This window comes from Bufo bufo, chromosome 1 (assembly GCF_905171765.1).
Source record: "Bufo bufo chromosome 1, aBufBuf1.1, whole genome shotgun sequence".
In the NCBI taxonomy this organism is placed as follows: Eukaryota; Metazoa; Chordata; class Amphibia; order Anura; family Bufonidae; genus Bufo; species Bufo bufo.
Window position 1 is genome coordinate 200,885,785 of NC_053389.1, and position 21,989 is coordinate 200,907,773.

Consider the following 21,989-nt stretch of genomic DNA (forward strand, 5'->3'; position numbering starts at 1 on the left):
CCCTGTAAGGCTCCATTCAGACGTCCGTATGCGTTTTGCGGATCCGATTCATCTATCAGTGGATCCGTAAAAATCATGCGGACATCTGAATGGAGCTTTACAGGGGGGTGATCAATGACAGGGGGGTAATCAATGACAGGGGGGTGATCAGGGAGTCTATATGGGGTGATCAGGGGTGATCAAGGGTGAATAAGGGGTTAATAAGTGACAGGGGGGGGGGTGTAGTGTAGTGGTGCTTGGTGCAACATATTACTGAGCTGCCTGTGTCCTCTGGTGGTCGATCCAAACAAAGGGGACCACCAGAGGACCAGGTAGCAGGTATATTAGACGCTGTTATCAAAACAGCGTCTAATATACCTGTTAGGAGTTAAAAAAATCACATCTCCAGCCTGCCAGCGAACGATCTCCGCTGGCAGGCTGGAGATCCACTCTCTTACCTTCCGTTCCTGTGAGCGCGCGCGCCTGTGTGCGCGCGTTCACAGGAAATCTCGGCTCACGCGAGATGACGCCAATCGGCGTTAGTGTGACCTGGGAGCGCCGCAGAAATTACGCCTTTCGGCGTTAGCGTGGCGGGAAGTGGTTAAAGAGGATCTGACACCACAAAATGCAGTGTCATCAGCAGGCAGCATGTTATAGAGCAGAAGGAGCTGAGCAGATTGACATAGTTTAATGGGAAAAGACTCAATAAGGGTGGGTTCACGGATCCGTTATGCTTTCCCATAGACTTCTATTAGGACGGAGAGTAAACGGAATGCCTTTTAAAGCCTTCCGTTTTGCATTCTGTCTGGGCATTCCGTTATTTTCTGCTATAACCATGTTATAACGGAAAGCCATAACGGAATCCCTAACGCTATTGTGAACCCACCCTAATATATACAGTACATTTAAATCTCTGCTTTTTCTGAGCTCATTGGTACACAGGTGCTGTCTTATCAATGACTGATAACATTCTCTGTGTAATGGTGGATTTACACCGCACAAATGTCGGGCAGAATATTGGTATTAAAGTTCCTAGAAACGGTTCTTCCTTATAATCCGTCCATATAAAGGTACTACTGAACACCCCATGAACAAGCACAATGCTTGTTCATTGGGTGAAAGGATATTTTGTGCAGTACATTAAATAATCCTTTCTGGGCAGCAGGTTGTGCTGTGTGAATAGCAATCCAGAATCCAGATGCCCAGAAACCATGAAAATGTATGAGGTTGAGCGATGGCAGTAGCCATCATGCATTCCCACAGAGTGGAGGTGATTGCTTCATGTAAATAAAGCTATTTCCTCCACTGATGAGCAGGCAGTTATTGTGGGAAGGAACAGTTCCTTCCTGATAATTGCCTGCACGGCAAGTCTAAATGTACACCTTTGGGGGCAATATTTTTATTATTGCATTGTACTTATTTTGAGATAAAATAATTTTTTCAATTGGTCTTTATAAAAAATATGGAGCCCTTTTTTGGGTACATAGCTGAGATGCTGTAGTAACAGCCTCTGGATTTTCTGTCTTTTCCATCGGTTGGGGAGCTGATGGACTCCTTGTCTCTGCCATTATAAAACTCATTAAAGCTCAGTCTTTATCTTACTGATAAGAATGTGGCTTAGGCTACTTTCACACTAAGGGCTCATGCCCATGAACGTAAGGGCTCTGTGCCCGTGCTGCAGCCCGCAATGCACGGGCACTGACCGTGGGGCAGTCCAAGAAAAAGCAATAGTCGAGGCTCACCTGGTCCCAGTTTGAAGTGGAGGCACGGATATTCACCAGGAACTCAGCGATAGTAGAAATATAAGTGAAAAAGGAGATCCAGCTTCCAATCAACCATATAAATGCTTTAATGAAAAACGTGCTAAAATCCAGACATGTACATCAGGTCTACGCGTTTCAGATCAACAAATTCAGATCCTTACTCATGACCATGACTGTGGCCACATGCGGATCGCGGACCCATTGACGTTTAATAAAGGCCAATTGAAAATATGATTTTGTTTGTCAAAAATTTGTAAAATGCAATCATAAAGGTGTACATAAAGATGTACATAACCTTTAAGTGTGTATAGCTGTCAGTCACTAATAGCTGTATATGGGGGAGGTGTTATCAGTGATTGATAGCATTATCTGTGTAAGTGTGTAAACAGAGATAGCTGTCAGTCACTGATAACTGTACACGGGAGAGGTGTTATCAGTGATTGATAGCATTCTATGTATAAGTGTGTATACAGAGATAGCTGTCAGCCACTGATAGCTGTACATGGGGGAGGTGTTATCAGTGATTGTTAGCATTCTCTAAGTAAGTGTGTAAACATAGATAGCTGTCAGTCACTGATAGTTGTACAAGGGGGGGTTGTTATCAGTGATTGATAGCATTCCCTGTGTAAGTGTGTATACAGAGATAGCTGTCAGCCACTGCTAGCTGTATATGGGGGAGGTGTTATCAGTGATTGATAGAATTCTATGTCTAAGTGTGTATACAGAGATTGCTATCAGTCACTGATAGTTGTACACGGGGAGGTGTTATCAGTGATTGATAGAATTCTATGTCTAAGTGTGTATACAGAGATTGCTGTCAGTCACTGATAGTTGTACACTGGGGAGGTGTACATCTACATTATCTGTGTAAGTGTGTATACATGGAATTCTCTGTGTAAGTGTGGATACAGAGATAGCTGTCAGTCACTGATAGCTGTACATGGGGGAGGTGTTATCAGTTACCTAGAGCATTCTCTGTGTAAGTGTATATACAAAGGTAACCATCAGTCACTGATAGTTGTACATAAGGAGGTGTTATCAATGATTGATAGCATTCTCTGTCTAAGTGTGCATACAGAGATATCCCTTAGTCACTGATAGCCGTACATGAGGTAGGTGTTATCAGTGATTGATAGTATTCTCTGTGTAAGTGTGTATACAGAGATAGCTGTCAGTCACTGATAGCTATATACAGGGGTGGTGTTATCAGTAATTTATAGTATTCTCTGTGTAAGTGTGTATACAGAGATAGCTGTCAGTCACTAATAGCTGTACATGGGGAGGTATTATCAGTGATTGATAGCATTCTCTGTGTAAGTGTGTATACAGAGATAGCTGTCAGTCACTAATAGCTGTACACAGGGGTGGTCTTAAGTATAGAAAAAGCAGATTTCAATGTATTAATTACAAGTTTTACTGAATCTTTCCTCACAAAAATTATATATCAATCTGCTCACCTACTCCTGCTCTATAACATGCTGCCTGCATATTGCACCTCATTTTGTAGTGACAGATCATCTTTAAATAAAAAAATAAAAAAATATTAAATCAAAGTCAAACAAATTAACATGTATTAACAATTTATAGCCCATGGCTATTGATGAAGCCTGAGGGAGATGTTTGAGATAGTGATACCTGTGGGGTCTACTTCCCCCTGGAACTACAATGAGCTATTTCTAGCTTGGGTTATATAATGTTTTGTTCTTTGCTCCCTATGTAAATTATTTTTCTAGATACTGCATCATTTTGGAGTATTACACTCCGCCATCTTTCACACTGTTATACTGTTGGGGATATTGCTGCTTTATACTGTGTATGTTTTGTTCATATGTGGAGATGATCTGACTCCAGTACCAAATTGTGGTTCCCTGGGGTTTAGTTTGTTTGATCCCACACACCGTTTCTGTGGATTATAACTGTTTTTAACCCATGTTTTTCTTAAAGGGGTTTTCCAGGTTCAGAGCTGAACCCGGACATATCCTCTTCTTCCCCCACTTAGTCCCTGTGACATGCTAGGGCAGTGCTAAAGCCCACTGATTAGTGCCGGTGACATCACGGGGCTCACTGCTAGGCGGAAGCCTCTGCCTTGCATAACCATGGAGAGCCCAGTACGTCACCGGATCTCCAGAAAAAGCCCTTGCCCTGCGCGATTCAGCATGCTGTAAGGGACAACATTGAGCATTTCATGAGCATCTCATGTCAGAGAGGCTGAATCGGGGAAGAAGGGGATATGTCCAGGTTCAGCTCTGAGCCTGGACAACCCCTTTAAGCTATGTATGAAGCTTGTAATAAAGTTTTGCATCCTTTTTTTAAATTTATGTCTGAGGTGCAGTCATTTGCACATGCTTTACTTTTCTTTGGTGTTCTCTAGTGTGTCTTATTGCATGCAGACTTACACTCATGCTTCTTGGAGTGGTGCTTGTCCAATATCTATATAAGGGTTCAGTAATTCTATGACATCCCTGGTGACATTGCTGCACATTAGTGTCTTCAGCTGCAAACAGCCCACATAGGTGTCAAACAGTTACATGTACCTAGTTCTTGAGCCATTGACTTCAAAAAATATGTGTTGCTTCATGGTCCATCCATGTCTACAGGACATATTTAGACTGAGGTAGGTATTAATTTAAACTGACATGGGCCCCTTGGCCAATGACAGCTTGACCCAGCTCGACAACATGACCTGATGGGAGATGACTGACTGGTTAAACATCTTCGAGCAGTGTTCCATCACTGTGCTCTACTTGGGATGGAATTGGAGAGTCTAGGCCTCCCTCGGACACTGTCCAGTTGACCATCTACTTAGCCTGGCCTTTGGCTGAGATCTGACAACACCATTTTCTTTCATATGCTTCAATACCAGAGCATGTAGTAAAGCTGAAGATTTCCCTACTAATAAGGCCTCTTTCACACAGTCGTTGCGGGAACATGCGCGATTTTTCCGCGCAAGTGCAAAACATTGTAATGCATTTTGCATGCGCGTGAGAAAAATCGGCATGTTTGGTACCCAAACCTGAACTTCTTCACAGAAGTTCGGGCTTGGGATCGGTGTTCTGTAGATTGTATTATTTTCCCTTATAACATGGTTATAAGGGAAAATAATAGCATTCTGAATACAGAATGCATAGTACAATAGCACTGGAGGGGTTAAAAAAATATTTTAAAAAATTTAACTCACCTTAATCCACTTGATCGCGCAGCCCGGCTTCTCTTCTGTCTTCTTCTTTGATGTGTGCAGGAAAAGGACCTGTGGTGACGTCACTCCAGTCATCACATGGTCCATCACATGATCTTTTACCATGGTGATGGATCAAGTGATGACCGGAGTGACGTCACCACAGGTCCTTTTCCTGCACACAGCAAAGAAGAAGACAGAAGAGATGCCGGCTGCGCGATCAAGTGGATTAAGGTGAGTTCAAATTTTTTTTGTTGTTGTTTTAACCCCTCCAGCGCTATTGTACTATGCATTCTGTATTCAGAATGCTATTATTTTCCCTTATAACCATGTTCTAAGGGAAAATAATAATGATCGGGTCTCCATCCCGATCGTCTCCTAGCAACCGTGCGTGAAAATCGCACCGCATCCGCACTTGCTTGCGGATGCTTGCGATTTTCACGCAGCCCCATTCACTTCTATAGGGCCTGCGTTGCGTGGAAAATGCACAATATAGAGCATACTGCGATTTTCACGCAACGCACAAGTGATGCGTGAAAATCACCGCTCGTGTGCACAGCCCCATAGAAATGAATGGGTTAGGATTCAGTGTGGGTGCAATGCGTTCACCTCACGCATTGCACCCGCGCGGAATACTCGCCCATGTGAAAGGGGCCTAATAGTTTTTGCAAACTGCAGGTAAGTGAACTTCTAGGGGAGGCCATAGCAAACGATTGGCTGGAATTTCCCTTTACATTCATGTAAATGCTTCTGTTGCTATCATTCTAATAATATAAAAAATTCTAAACTTTCCAAATTTGAGCAGCTATCTTAACTACAAAGTCTATAAGGTCTCTGAGGTTTTACTTAGCAAATTTATATGAAACAGTAATACAAATGCTACGAATGCAGGTTTATGTTCCTGTCACAGTAGAACAGAGTACAGAGCTCTAGGGCATACACAGGTCGGGGGTAGAGATGGGGGAGGGAAGAAAGTTCAGTATGTGTCAGTTTTAGGAAGTCAAGGGTTTTCACAGAAAAGGTTCTTACTATAAAGCGAAACTTAAAGATGTGAGGGGCGGAAAATGAGCAGTGACGTCATCTAAAGATACAAATACAGATAAAGGAGAGATAAAAGGAGTAAGGGAGGGATGAGGGGCTTTCAATGCCATATTTAAATGCAAAAGTATATATAAAAAGATAAAAAATGCACAAAGTTTTAATGTTAAAGGGCTTTTTTGAGACTTTATAACTGATGACCTGTCCTCAGGATAGGTCATCAGTATCTGATCGGTGGGAGCCTGTTGGAGAAGGTAGCAGCGCTCACAATAGCGCTGTGGCCTTCTCACAGCTTTCCCTAGGCCAGTGTCATATGTCATATGTTCATTGATCACTTGGCCTAGGCTTAGCTCAGATTATGTGACTTCAGATTCAGGGACTTTAGGAGGGGACTACAGTAAGTTAGATTCTTATCACTGCACTATATTGTATTTTTCTCTTTTCTTGCGTAATCCCCATCTAGTATGTGTTCCATTATTGACAGAGCAGTCCAGTGCACATCTTGTCTGATATATGCAGTCCTTGAACAGCCGTTTGAGAAGTGTTGACAATTTGGAAAAGAGTTTGCTGCTCACTGAGCAAGCACTCTATGGGGTAGATGTGGAGGAGGGTGGTACCGAGGAGGTTCAGGAAAGTGAGGTAGCTAGCTGGATAACAGTTAGAAAGTGGGGTACAGGGAAGAGTGCCAGGGAGGCTAGCCCTGATCTGACACACCCCAACAAGTTTGCAAGGTTGGCAGATAAGGGGGATGTCAGTTCAGGGAGAGCACTGCTGCAGCCGGACCCTTCCTCTGTCAGACAGGGGAATGTCAGCTCCAGTAAGCAGGGAACCAGGAGAGCAGGGCAGGCCAGACAGGTGCTGGTAGTGGGAGACTCCATTATTAGGGGAACAGATAGGGCGATCTGTCACAAAGACCGTGATCGCCGAACAGTGTGTTGTCTTCTTGGCGCTTGAGTTCGACACATCGCGGATCGAGTGACAGATTACTGGGAGGGTCTGGAGAAGATCCAGCGGTCATGGTCTACATCAGAACCAATGACAAAGTTAGAGGTAGGTGGAGCGTCCTTAAAAATGATTTTAGGGATTTAGGTCACAAGCTTAGGGCAAGGACCTCAAAGGTAGTGTTTTCCGAAATACTGCCTGTACCACGAGCCACACAAGAAAGGCAGCGGGAGATTAGGGAGGTTGACAAGTGGCTCAAGAACTGGTGTAGGAAGGAGGGGTTTGGGTTCCTGGAGGACTGGGCCGACTTCTCTGTTGGCTACAGGCTCTATCGTAGGGATGGGCTGCACCTCAATGGGGAAGGGGCAGCTGTGTTGGGGGAGAAGATGACTAGAAGGTTGGAGGAGTGTTTAAACTAGGGACTGGGGGGAAGGGTAATTACATTATAGGTGGGGAAGATAGTGCAGATAGAGGGGCAAGGTAGTGGGACTGGGGGAGGAATGGAAGGAGGGACTAGAACAGTTCAGAAGGAAAGGTGTGGGGTAAAAAATATACATAAACCTCTAAATTGTATGTATACTAATGCCAGAAGCCTGACTAATAAAACTGGGGAGCTGGAATTAGTGATGTGTGAGGAGAACTATGACATAGTGGGAATAACTGAGACATGACTGGATGATAGCTATGACTGGGCAGTTAATGTACAGGGTTACAGTCTGTTTAGAAAGGATCGCCAAAACCGGAGAGGGGGAGGGGTCTGCCTTTATATAAAGTCCTGTCTAAAGCCCACAGTCCGAGAAGATATAAGTGAGGGACATGAACATGTGGAGTCACTGTGGGTAGAGATACATGGAGGCAAAAACAATAATAAAATACTAATAGGGGTTTATTATAAACCACCTAATATACCACCTAATATCCTAATAGAGTCCACAGAAAATCTGCTACTAAACGAGATAGACGAGGCGGCAAATCATAATGAGGTCGTTATTATGGGGGACTTCATCTACCCAGATATAGACTGGGAAACTGAAATCTGTACATCTCATAAAGGAAACAGGTTCTTGGAAATAACCAAAAACAATTATCTTTCCCAAATGGTTCAGGACTAATGATGAGCGGCAGGGGCAATATTCGAATTTGCAAATATTTTGTAGAATATTTGTTATATATTCGCGAATTCGCTATTATTTTCTTGATTGCAAAAATCGGCAATCTAATATTCGCGTAAAGCGCGCGCAATACAGGCGTGGGTCACTTTTTCTACATTTTCCAAGCTGCTAGAAGTTTCCTGAGACTGGAGAAAATGGTTGGCACGGCAGAACATTACAATAGCTATATATGCAGATAGAGTGCTCCAATATATTTGCGATTGCGCAAATCGGCAATTAATAATGCGCATATTTTGTCACAATACGTGCAACTTTTTAGCAGGTCTGACTACATATTACTGATTGGTGCACTATGTATTGTTGTGAACTTGTGACATCGCAGCACTATGTCTGTAGCATGTCTGTATGGACAGCAGAACCTGGACACTGGAACCTATCAGCTACACTATATCACTATCTAACCTACACTGACTATCTCCCACTAACTATCTCAGACAGAAATGACTCAAACGGATGGGAAATGTGCAGAACTGATGCTTGAAATACAGGATCAGTTTTTTTCTTTATTTTTTTTGTTCTTCTGACGGATCAGAAGTATTGAAAACTAACAGTGATGTGAACCCGGCCTAATACTCTCTCTGTGTAATATCCACTTGTATCCAATAATAACATCCTGGTCATGCTGGGAGTTGTAGTTCTCTCCACTTTTACTTCTCCCTCTGTTGCCCCCTAATTTCCAATAACAACAATCTGGTGATGATGAGACTTGTAGTTCCCTTGTCACTATTATAATGTTCTGCAGATTCTGAGGTGTGTGTTAGGCTTTGTTCACATCTATGCTGATGACGTTCGCTGTTCTGCCATCATAGGAGCACAACAACAAAAATTGCCATATTTCCGGATCTGGCGCTTCATGGACAACAACACCTGACGGAACCCGCTGACCATAATGAGATCTGATAGGTTCCCATCTACTAGGCTATAAAATTGTGTCCAGCATTTATGACCTGATCTGCAAATGAGGCCCAACACAGATGTGATCAAAGCCTTATATGTTCTCTAGCATCAGAATGATGTTCTGCAGCAGCTGAGGTGTGTATTATGAGGTTCTGCAGCAAATGAGATGTGTGTTATGAGGTTCTGCAGCAGCTGAGGTGTCTATTAGGAGGTTCTGCAGCAGCTGAGGTGTGCATTATGAGGTTCTGCAGCAGATGAGGTGTGTATTAGGAGGTTCTGCAGCAGTCAGAGAAACATCAGTTGTGACTTGATTAAATCCTATTGTTTTCTGTGTGTGCACTTTGTAAAATGTCCTTGTCCTGTTCCTCTGCCAGCACACGTCTCACTGTGACCTGACTGACCAGTCCGGACCTGACCTGATCCAGCAGTGTCACCAGTCCAGACTCCAGTCCAGCTCAGCGAAGATCTGCCCCAGGCCCTGACTGCACTCTGCCAGCAGCACAAACAGTAAGTTAACATTGGGGAGGAGGTGAAGCAGGAGCAGGTAGAGTCTATGGGGGAAGGATGGCACACTATATAAAGTAGCAGCAGCGGGCACAGTCTATGGGGAAGGGTGACACACCATATAAGAAGTAGCAGCAGCAGGCACAGTTCATCGGGTAAGGCTAGGTAATCACTTGCGATCAGATTTTGGTATTCTGTTCCAGCATACCAGCAGAATACCAGAATCGCCAGATCCAGCATATGCCAAACACTGCTGGCGCCTGCCGGATCCCATTCACAATAATGGGGTCATTCGAGATCCCACATGCAGCATTATTTTGCCCTTTGTTTTTGCTAGAATCTGAAAATGAGGCTTCTGCTGGAACCTCTGCAGCAGATGTAAATATACCCTAAGGGGTGCTATGGGTCACTCACAAAAGCGCCAAATTCAGATTCTTGCATGGGGCCCAGTGATTTCTATGTATGCCCCTGCTGAGAGATTAATTGCCAAAGAGAGTAAAACAAACCCTAAAAGGTTCTTCAATTATATAAGTGGTAAAAAGTATGAGGGGGGAGTTGCAGAGAGCAATGAGGAGAAAGCAAAGCTATTAAATATTATTTTATCCTCTCTATTCACAGGAAAATAAACTGTCAGATGACTTGCAGAATGTAAAAGTAAATTCCCCATTAAAAGTGCCCTGCCTGACCCAGGAAGAAGTACAGCAGCGTCTTAAAAAGATTAAAATAGACAAATCGCCAGGACCAGATGGCATACACCCCCATAGCCTAAGAGAATTAAGTAATGTCATAGTCAGACCCTTATTTCTGATATTTAAGGACTCTATACTGACAAGGAGCGTTCCACAGGATTGACGCATAGCAAATGTGGTGCCAATTAGAGTTGTTGCGATACCACATTTTTGATTCGATTTCGATACCATAAAAAAGTATTGCGATACTCAATACCACGCGAAAAAAATAAACCAAAAAACCCATGCGCATTCCGCATTTTAAAAAAATTGCGAAATGCGCATTTTATTTTTTTTTTTCCTGTTCCACCGTTCACCGCATAGATTTTTTTTCTATTTTAATAGTTTGGACTTTTCGGACGTGGCAATATGTGACGTGTTTATTTATTTATTGTTTATATATACACTTAATATTTTGGTGGGGTTTTTTTTTTACTTTTTTTTATTTATTTTTTTTACTTTTTATTTAATAACTATTTCCCCCCTTAGGGGCTAGAACCTGGGATTTTTTCATCCCTTGTCCTATTCACCCTGATAGAGATCTATCAGGGTGAATAGGACTTCACACTGTCCCTGCTGCTGTGTGCTTTGTGCACACAGCAGCAGGGAGCCAACTATGGTAGCGTCCTGACTGCCATGGCAACTGATCGAAGCCCCAGGATTACACAGCTAGGGGTCCGATCAGAACTGCCACTGCACCACCAATGAGAGGAGGTGAGGGGACTCTGTGGCCACTGCCACCAATGATTTTAATACTGGGGATGTTGAGGGGGGGAGGGGGCACTGCGCCACCAATGATTCTAATACTGGGGGGAAGGGGAGGGCGCACTGCGCCACCAATGATAATTAACCCTTAATAATTAACCCTTAATACAGGAGGCGGGTACTGGCAGCAAATCAGCGGCAGTTAACCCCTCAGGTGCCGCACCTGAGGGGTTAACTGCCGCTGATCGCAGCTCCCTGTCAGAGGCAGGGTGCCGGCTATGCGATTCTGCTTCCGGCACCTGCCTCGTGTATTAAAAGTTAAAGAGGACCTTTTTTATGGGTTCAGAGTTAAGTTTAAGTTAGCGAGACATGTAGAGCGGCGCACAGGGATCTTCCAGCACCTACTATTATTCCTGGGCGCCGCTCCGTTTGCCCGCTGTGCCCCCATTACAGTCTCCTGCTCCGTATGCCAATTACTATTGGAGAGATGGGGAGGAGACATCAGCTTCTCTAGTGGGCGTTCCTTCTCCCTGAGCTGTGCTGCGATTGGACAGCGCTACAGCCAGGGAAAAGGAACGCCCACTAGAGAAGCTGATGTCTCCTCCCCATCACTCCGATAGTAATTGGCATATGGAGCAGGAGACTGTAATGGGGGCACAGCGGTCGAATGGAGCGGTGCCCAGGAATAATAGTAGGTGCTGGGAGATCCCTGGGTGCCGCTCTACATGTCCTGCCAACTTAAGCTTAAGTCTGAACCCATAAAAAGGGTCCTCCTATCATTGGTGGCGCAGTGCGCCCGCCCCTCCTCCGCCCCTCTCTCCCCATTGGTGGCAGCGGCAGCAGCAGCACAGGGGAAGGGAGAGAAAGACTGCTTCATTCTCCCCTGTGCTGCTGAGGGAACATGAGCGCGCTGACAGCAGCACGCTCATGTTCAGAGATACTAGACTGCGCAGCAGCGAAGGCCAGTATCGAAAAAATTTAAATCCCAGTATCGTATTGATACCAGGACAAAAGTATCGATTGGGTATCAAAATTTCGATACCCGCAACAACCCTAGTGCCAATATTCAAAAAGGGTCCAAAAACAGAGCCCAGAAACTATAGGCCGGTAAATTTAACATCTGTCGTGGGTAAACTGTTTGAAGGTTTTCTAAGAGATGCTATCTTGGAGTACCTCAATGAAAATAAGCAAATAACGCCATATCAGCATGGCTTCATGAGGGATCGGTCGTGTCAAACTAATTTAGTCAGTTTCTATGAGGAGGTAAGTTCTAGACTTGACAGCGGCGAATCAATGGATGTCGTATATCTGGACTACTCCAAAGCATTTGACATTGTACCGCATGAAAGGTTAGTATATAAAATAAAAATGCTTGGACTGGGAGAAAATGCCTGTAGGTGGGTAAGTCACTGGCTCAGTGATAGAAAACAGAGGGTGGTTATTAATGGTACACACTCAGATTGGGTCACTGTTACTAGTGGTGTACCACAGGGGTCAGTATTTGACCCTATTCTCTTCAATATATTTATTAATGATCTTGTAGAAGGCTTGCACAGTAAAATATAAATTTTTGCAGATGACACTAAACTGTGTAAAGTAATTAACACGGAAGAGGACAGTATACTGCTACAGATGGATCTGGATAGATTAGAGGCTTGGGCAGAGAAGTGGCAGATGAGGTTTAACACTGACAAATGTAAGGTTATACACATGGGAAGGAATAATGCAAGTCACCCGTACATACTAAATGGTAAAACACTGGGTAACACTGACATGGAAAAGGACCTAAGAATTAACTAAGCTGTAGAAACCAGTGTCAGGCAGCTACTGCCAAGGCCAATAAGATAATGGGTTGACTCAAAAGGGGCATAGATGCCCGTGATGAGAACATAGTCCTACCACTTTACAAATCATTAGTCAGACCACACATGGAGTACTGTGTACAGTTCTGGGCTCCTGTGAACAAGGCAGACATAGCAGAGCTGGAGAGGGTTCAGAGGAGGGCAACAAAAGTAATAACTGGAATGGGTGGACTACAGTACCCTGAAAGATTACCAAAATTAGGGTTATTCACTTTAGAAAAAAGATGACTGAAGGAAGATCCAATAACTATATATAAATACACTGCTCAAAAAAATAAAGGGAACACAAAAATAACACATCCTAGATCTGAATTAATTAAATATTCTTCTGAAATACTTTGTTCTTTACATAGTTGGATGTGCTGACAACAAAATCACACAAATATTAAAAAATGGAAATCAAATTTTTTAACCCATGGAGGTCTGGATTTGGAGTCACCCTCAAAATTAAAGTGGAAAAACACACTACAGGCTGATCCAACTTTGATGTAATGTCCTTAAAACAAGTCAAAATGAGGCTCAGTAGTGTGTGTGGCCTCTGTGTGCCTGTATGACCTCCCTACAACGCCTGTGCATGCTCCTGATGAGGTGGCGGACGGTCTCCTGAGGGATCTCCTCCCAGACCTGGACTAAAGCATCTGCCAACTCCTGGACAGTCTGTGGTGCAACGTGACGATGGTGGATAGAGCGAGACGTGATGTCCCAGATGTGCTCAATTGGATTCAGGTCTGGGGAACGGGCGGGCCAGTCCATAGCATCAATGCCTTTGTCTTGCAGGAACTGCTGACACACTCCAGCCACATGAGGTCTAGCATTGTCTTGCATTAGGAGGAACCCAGGGCCAACCGCACCAGCATCTGGTCTCACAAGGGGTCTAAGGATCTCATCTCGGTACCTAATGGCAGTCAGGCTACCTCTGGCGAGCACATGGAGGGCTGTGCGGCCCTCCAAAGAAATGCCACCCCACACCATTACTGACCCAATGCCAAACCGGTCATGCTGGAGGATGTTGCAGGCAGCAGAACATTCTCCACGGCGTCTCCAGACTCTGTCACATCTGTCACATGTGCTCAGTGTGAACCTGCTTTCATCTGTGAAGAGCACAGAGCGCCAGTGGCGAATTTGCCAATCTTGGTGATTTATGGCAAATGCCAAACGTCCTGCACAGTGTTGGGCTGTAAGCACAACCCCCACCTGTGGACGTCGGGCCCTCATATCACCCTCATGGAGTCTGTTTCTGATCGTTTGAGCAGACACATGCACATTTGTGGCCTGCTGGAGGTCATTTTGCAGGGCTCTGGCAGTGCTCCTCCTTGCACAAAGGCGGAGGTAGCGGTCCTGCTGCTGGGTTGTTGCCCTCCTACGGCCTCCTCTACGTCTCCTGATGTACTGGCCTGTCTCCTGGTAGCACCTCCATGCTCTGGACACTACGCTGACAGACACAGCAAACCTTCTTGCCACAGCTCGCATTGATGTGCCATCCCGGATAAGCTGCACTACCTGAGCCACTTGTGTGGGTTGTAGACTCCGTCTCATGCTACCACTAGAGTGAAAGCACCAGCAGCATTCAAAAGTGACCAAAACATCAGCCAGGAAGCATAGGAACTGAGAAGTGGTCAGGTCACCACCTGCAGAACCACTCCTTTATTGGGGGTGTCTTGCTAATTGCCTATAATTTCCACCTGTTGTCTATCCCATTTGCACAACAGCATGTGATATTGATTGTCACTTAGTGTTGCTTCCTAAGTGGACAGTTTGATTTCACAGAAGTGTGATTGACTTGGAGTTACATTGTGTTGTTTAAGTGTTCCCTTTATTTTTTTGAGCAGTGTATATCAGGGGTCAGTACAGAGATCTCTCCCATCATCTATTTATCTCCAGGACTTTGACTGTGACGAGGGGACATCCTCTGCGTCTGGAGGAAAGAAGGTTTGTACACAAACATAGAAGAGGATTCTTTACGGTTACAGCAGTGAGACTATGAAACTCTCTGCCTGAGGAGGTGTTGATGGTGAGCACAATAAAGGAATTCAAGAGGGGCCTGGATGTATTTCTTAAGTGTAATAATATTACAGGCTATAGCTACTAGAGAGAGGTTGTTGATCCAAGGAGTTATTCTGATTGCCTGATTGGAGTCGGGAAGGAATTTTTTTTCCTCTTAAAGGGAACCTGTCACCGGGATTTTGTGTATAGAGCTGAGGACATGGGTTGCTAGATGGCCGCTAGCACATCCGCAATACCCAGTCCCCATAGCTCTGTGTGTTTTTATTGTGTCAAAAAACCAATTTGATACATATGCAAATTAACCTGAGATGAGTCCTGTCCCTGACTCATCTCAGGGACAGGACTCATCTCAGGTTAATTTGCATATGTATCAAATCGTTTTTTTTACACAATAAAAGCACACAGAGCTATGGGGACTGGGTATTGCGGATATGCTAGCGGCCATCTAGCAGCCCATGTCCTCAGCTCTATACACAAAATCCCGGTGACAGGTTCCCTTTAAGTGGGGAAAATTCGCTTCTACCTCAGTCTTTTTTTTACCTTCCTCTGGATCAACTTGCAGGATAACAGGCCAAACTGGATGGACAGATGTCTTTTTTCGGCCTTAAATACTATGTGGGAGCTTTTTTACACTGTTGTTCCTTCATATACCGTATTTTTCACCATATAAGACGCACCTGTCCATAAGACGCACCTGGGTTTTTGAGAAGGAAAAAAAGAAAAAAAACATTTTGAACCAAAAAGGTGTGCTTTTGGTGGGTTTTGAACTACCGTAATGGTGGTCTGTGGATGACACTATTATGGGAGATCTGTGGATGGCACTGTTATGGGGGCATCTGTGGATGGCACTGTTATGGGGGCATATGTGGATGGCACTGTTATGGGGGATCATTGTGGGGGCATCTGTGGATAGCATTGTTATGGGGGTATCTGTGGATGACACATACAGTCAGGTCCATAAATATTGGGACATCGACACAATTGTAACATTTTTGGCTCTATACACCACCACAATGGATTTGAAATAAAACGAACAAGATGTGCTTTAACTGCAGACTGTCAGCTTTAATTTGAGGGTATTTACATCCAAATCAGGTGAACGGTGTGGGAATTACAACAGTTTGCATATGTGCCTCCCACATGTTAAGGAACCAAAAGTAATGGGACAATTGGCTTCTCTGCTGTTCCATGGCCAGGTGTGTGTTATTCCCTCATTATCCCAATTACAATGAGCAGATAAAAGGTCCAGAGTTCATTTCAAGTGTGCTATTTGCATTTGGAATCTGTTGCTGTCAACTCTCAAGATGAGATCCAAAGAGCTGTCACTATCAGTGAAGCAAGCCATCATTAGGCTGAAAAAAAAAAAAACATCAGAGAGATAGCAAAAACATTAGGTGTGGCCAAAACAACAGTTTGGAGCATTCTTAAAAAGAAGGAACGCACCGGTGAGCTCAGCAACACCAAAAGACCAGGAAGAACACAGAAAACAACTGTGGTGGATGACCGAAGAATTCTTTCTCTGGTGAAGAAAACACCCTTCACAACAGTTGGCCAGATCAAGAACACTCTCCAGGAGGTAGGTGTATGTGCGTCAAAGTCAACAATCAAGAGAAGACTTCACCAGAGTGAATACAGAGGGTTCACCACAAGATGTAAACCATTGGTGAGCCTCAAAAACAGGAAGGCCAGATTAGAGTTTGCCAAACGACATCTAAAAAAGCCTTCACAGTTCTGGAACAACATCCTATGGACAGATGAGACCAAGATCAACTTGTACCAGAGTGATGGGAAGAGAAGAGTATGTAGAAGGAAAGGAACTGCTCATGATCCTAAGCATACCACCTCATCAGTGAAGCATTGTGGTGGTAGTGTCATGGCGTGGGCATGTATGGCTGCCAATGGAACTGGTTCTCTTGTATTTATTGATGATGTGACTGCTGACAAAAGCAGCAGGATGAATTCTGAAGTGTTTCGGGCAATATTATCTGCTCATATTCAGCCAAATGCTTCAGAACTCATTGGACGACGCTTCACAGTGCAGATCGACAATGACCCAAAGCATACTGCAAAAGCAACCAAAGAGTTTTTTAAGGGAAAGAAGTGGAATGTTATGCAATGGCCAAGTCAATCACCTGACCTGAATCTGATTGAGCATGCATTTCACTTGCTGAAGACAAAACTGAAGAGAAAATGCCCCAAGAACAAGCAGGAACTGAAGACAGTTGCAGTAGAGGCCTGGCAGAGCATCAACAGGGACGAAACCCAGCGCCTGGTGATGTCTATGCGTTCCAGACTTCAGGCTGTAATTGACTGCAAAGGATTTGCAACCAAGTATTAAAAAGTGAAAGTTTGATTTATCATTATTATTCTGTCCCATTACTTTTGGTCCCTTAACAAGTGGGAGGCACATATGCAAACTGTTGTAATTCCTACACTGTTCACCTGATTTGGATGTAAATACCCTCAAATTAAAGCTGACAGTCTCCAGTTAAAGCACATCTTGCTCGTTTCTTTTCAAATCTGAAATATTTATGGACCTGACTGAATATAGCATCTTATGTGTCATCCACAGATCCCCCATAACAGTGTCCCTGTGTAGTGAATGGGGGCCGGCATCTGTTTCTGTAATGGCAGCGGGGCCCGGTGCAGTCACTGTATTCTACTACACCGGAACCCACTCTCTGAAGTATACGGTAATCATATCTAACTTGTGGGTATTGTTAAAGTATTCCAATCATCTTAAATCTAGCGCTGTACTACTTACAACTAACTTCTTGGCAGTCAGGAGGCCGGGTGCTCGTAGCGTAATTCACTACGCTCACTGCGCCTGCGCCGCCTGCTTCATTCATAAGATGATTGGAATACTTTAACAATACCCACAAGTTAGATATGATTATCGTATACTACAGAGAGCGGGGCCCGATGTAGTAGAATACAGTGACTGCACCGGGCCCCGCTGCCATTACAGAAACAGATGCCAGCCCCCAGCCCCTCCTCCCTCTTAGCATATTCACCGGACGGTTGCAGCATTCGCCCCATAAGACGCACTGCTATTTTCCCCTCACTTTTGGGGGGGGGAAAGTGCGTCTTATAGGGCGAAAAATACGGTATATACTACAGCTGTTCTGTGTTAATTACATGACAGCCATAACGTACTGCACACAGTGAAAAACAATGTTTTTTTATGGAACCATGTTCCCACAGGACAGAGCCATATGCCCTTATTGCATACTATTCTCTCCAAGGTAGGAAATATTTTAGCTGCAGAGGCACCAAGAAAGCATCAAGGGAATGCCAAGAGTGTGCAAAGCAGTAATCAAAGCAAAAGGTGGCTACTTTGAAGAACCTAGAATATGACATATTTTCAGTTGTTTCACACTTGTTTGTTATGTATATAATTCCACATGTGTTAATTCATAGTTTTGATGCCTTCAGTGTGAATCTACAATTTTCATAGTCATGAAAATAAAGAAAACTCTTTGAATGAGAAGGTGTGTCCAAACTTTTGGTCTGTACTGTACATACATACATATTTGCATTATTAGTGCCGATTTCGCAATCGTGAATATATTGGAGCACTCTATCTGCATATAAAGCTATTGTAATGTTCTGCTGTGCCAACCATTTTCTCCAGTCTTAGGAAACTTATACCAGCTTGAAAAATTTTGCAAAAGTGACCCATTCCGGTATTTTGCGCGCATTACGCGAATATTACATTGCTGATATTTCGCGATCAATAAAATAATCTCGAATTCTCAAATATATGACGAATATTCTACCAAATATTCGCGAAATATCGCAAATTCAAATATTTCCCCTGCCGGTCATCACTACTTTTCAGCAGTGATCTCATTATTGCCGCAGACAGGATGATAATGGAAGGTAAAACCTATATATAAAGATAACACAGGATCGCACTTTTCACAATAAGTGATAGGCAGAGTAACGTATGACCACTACAGACTCCGTCTGTCTACAGAAAATCTCCTGTCTACAGATTCCTATGGTTCATGTTGCTGCTGGAAATCATCTCTCTAAATGCTCTTAATAGCAGCTCAGACGAGATGGCTGCCCCTATAATCATATAGAGAAAACAGAATTAAGAACAATCTACAATTAAAAAATAAAAGCGGATTAATTAGAAGAATAAAAAAGTGTATGTATGAATATATATGCATACACCACCGTATTTAGAGGTTATTGTACAGTACTATTCTACAACAGAATACACCTGCAGTGCTGGTTATATGAACTGTTTGAGGAAGTAGAAATCATTAAAACAAGCTAGGGGGAGGTGACACAAGGAAGTATTGGAAGGTTAAGGAAGTCTGTGGTCTCAAAGAGCGGGGGATGGGGAGAATTTGTGGTTTTCTAACAACCAGATTAGGTGGTTTCTATGATTTTTACCAGTTGTGATCTTCCAGTAATAAGGAGCATGTCTGGTTATAACAAGCCACTGGTCAAGAATAAGCTGAGTTTCTATGTATGCGGAAATACTAACTGCCTTTGGTGTAATTTTTGTCATTCAATCTTCACAAGACAGGAACTTTGGAGGCAACAAATTTCCATTTTCTATTGCACCGAATCCTCCACCAGGAGCCTTTAAATTTACAGAATTTTGATTCAATAATTCACTTGAATCAATGATTCACTAAAAACTTCCTGCTTCTGGATCCAGGAAGCACATTTCCTCATTAGTATACTGGCTTTCTGGAACTCAACTGTCACTCCATGGATTCCTGCTTCCCTTCTTGAACTCACAACATGAATGGGACAAAGCTACCACTATATATACAACTATGGGCTCTTTCACACTTGCGTTCTTTTCTTCCGGCATAGAGTTCCGTCGTCGGGACTCTATGCCGGAAGAATCCTGATCAGTTTTATCCTAATGCATTCTGAATGGAGAGAAATCCGTTCAGGATGCATCAGGATGTCTTCAGTTCCGGACCGGAACGTTTTTTGGCCGGAGAAAATACCGCAGCATGCTGCGCTTTTTGCTCCGGCCAAAAATCCTGAACACTTGCCGCAAGGCCGGATCCGGAATTAATGCCCATTGAAAGGCATTAATCCGGATCCGGCCTTAAGCTAAACGTCGTTTCGGCGCATTGCCGGATCCAACGTTTAGCTTTTTCTGAATGGTTACCATGGCTACCAGGACGCTAAAGTCCTGGCAGCCATGGTAAAGTGTAGTGGGGAGCGGGGGAGCAGTATACTTACCGTCCGTGCGGCTCCCCGGGCGCTCCAGAGTGACGTCAGGGCGCCCCACGCTCATGGATGACGTGTCGCATGGATCACGTCATCCATGCGCATGGGGCGCTCTGACGTCATTCTGGAGCGCCCCGGGAGCCGCACGGACGGTAAGTATACTGCTCCCCCGCTCCCCACTACTACTATGGCAACCCGGACTTTAATAGCGTCCTGGCTGCCATAGTAACACTGAACGCATTTTGAAGACGGATCCGTCTTCAAATGCTTTTAGTTCACTTGCGTTTTTCCGGATCCGGCGGGTAATTCCGGCAAATGGAGTACACGCCGGATCCGGACAACGCAAGTGTGAAAGAGCCCTATGCCTGTATGTACAGGCGTGCATCAGCCCTTTATTCTGCTGATTATTGTGGTCTTTCATGGACATCATGCATTGTATCCTCTGCTCTTGTGTTCTTATGAATGGTGATCAGATGACTGGAAGTCCACAGACAGAAGGCAACCCTAGAGCAGTTACAAGATTAGCATTACTCCAGCAGTATTTCATTATTTTAAATACATTAAGCTACAATTAATTAATATTCCAGAAGCACATATAGAGAGAAGTGTGTGGTATACATTGAAGATGTAAAAAATAAGTTGTTTAGATTTCAGAAAACAAGCAGAGAGGAGAGCAGGCTGGGATGTTAGAGGTCCTTACGTGTCTCCATCTTCATCTTGTTGAGTAGCAGCAATGAGGTCAGCCTGAAGGTCTGTTTCTGTAGGAACGAAGGTTGTGTGACATGGTGCCATGAGGCTCAGCAGGTGTGATTCCAAAACTGCAGGGCCAGTAGTCGGGTACAAGGGTATTGTGGGAGGCATGCAGGCAGTATTTCCTGAAAAAAAAAGGATAGCAAAAATTACAGATGAATATTTTATGTGCTGCTTTTGTTTTAAAAAATGAATGCAGGTTCACAAAAGGATGGAACAGATGTCAGGAGAATAAACTTTTTTTTTTTTTTTCTTTAATCCGCCAGATTAAAAGTACCCCATCCAACCCCCCACCCTCCGTTTGCGATGCGACACCTAGCGCCCGCTGTCGATAAGATCGGGGCAAATCACTAATGGAGCGTAGAGTGGTAACCTAAAAACTCCATCCTCCACATACCTTCCCCCATCTCTCTTCACAATTCCTTTGTTTATATAGAATACTTTCGTATCTCTTAACTTTATTAACCAAATTTAACCATAAATAAACTGTAGGAGTATTAGAAGAGAACCAAACTCGAGAAATTAAAAGTCTCACCAAAAAGGCTATTTTAATCAATAAGATTTTTTTTAATCTATGACAGTTAACCTTGGAAAAGTCGCCTAAAATCCAACATTCTAGTGTATATGGGATCACTATTTTTAGTTTTTTGGAAATGAGTTTGGCTATTGTCTCCCAGTATTTGGTTAGTTGCGTGCAGGACCAGAACATGTGTAGGTGATCTGTCCCTAACAAATTACATCTAGGACACTTAGAGCTGCTTCTAAGCCCACATCTGTTGAGCCAGACTGGTATAACGTATATTCTAAGTAAAATATTAAACTGAACCATAACGTGATTAAGATTATGAGATACTAACCGAAGATTTGTCATTATATCCCCCCAGTCAGATGGCTAAACCATTGAATCACGTTCCCACGCCCTTTGACCAGGGGAAGACACTCCCTTCAATAATGTGTCTACAAACATTTTATAAATTCTTAACTTGTGACCCACATTTCCCAATAGCTCATTTAGGGATGTGTCAGTGTTTATCTGTAATAATACTTTTTGTTTTATACTAGTAAGTGCTGAACAAAGTTGTAGATACCTAAACCAAGATACATCCAATGTGTGTGTAACGGGGCGCCGAAGGCACACTTGGTCTCCTATCAGCCGCAGACCTGCTGCTTAGCTTCGGGAGCGAGGATCTGTGTTCGGACTCGTTCCCAGGGCGGCTTTGCTAGCTGGGAGGCTCCCTGCTCCTAGGTCTGCCTTGAGCGCC

General features: G+C 43.8%; 1 protein-coding gene across 1 annotated transcript in view; it reads right to left on the bottom strand.

Moving 5' to 3' along the window:
• The window catches only part of BCL3 (BCL3 transcription coactivator), a 120,878-nt gene that overhangs the window by 47,510 nt on the left and 51,379 nt on the right, over positions 1–21,989 (bottom strand). The window contains exon 2 of the mRNA XM_040434309.1: positions 20,678–20,852. Coding sequence (XP_040290243.1) covers positions 20,678–20,852 — 175 coding nt within the window. The remainder of the gene's footprint in view (positions 1–20,677; positions 20,853–21,989) is intronic.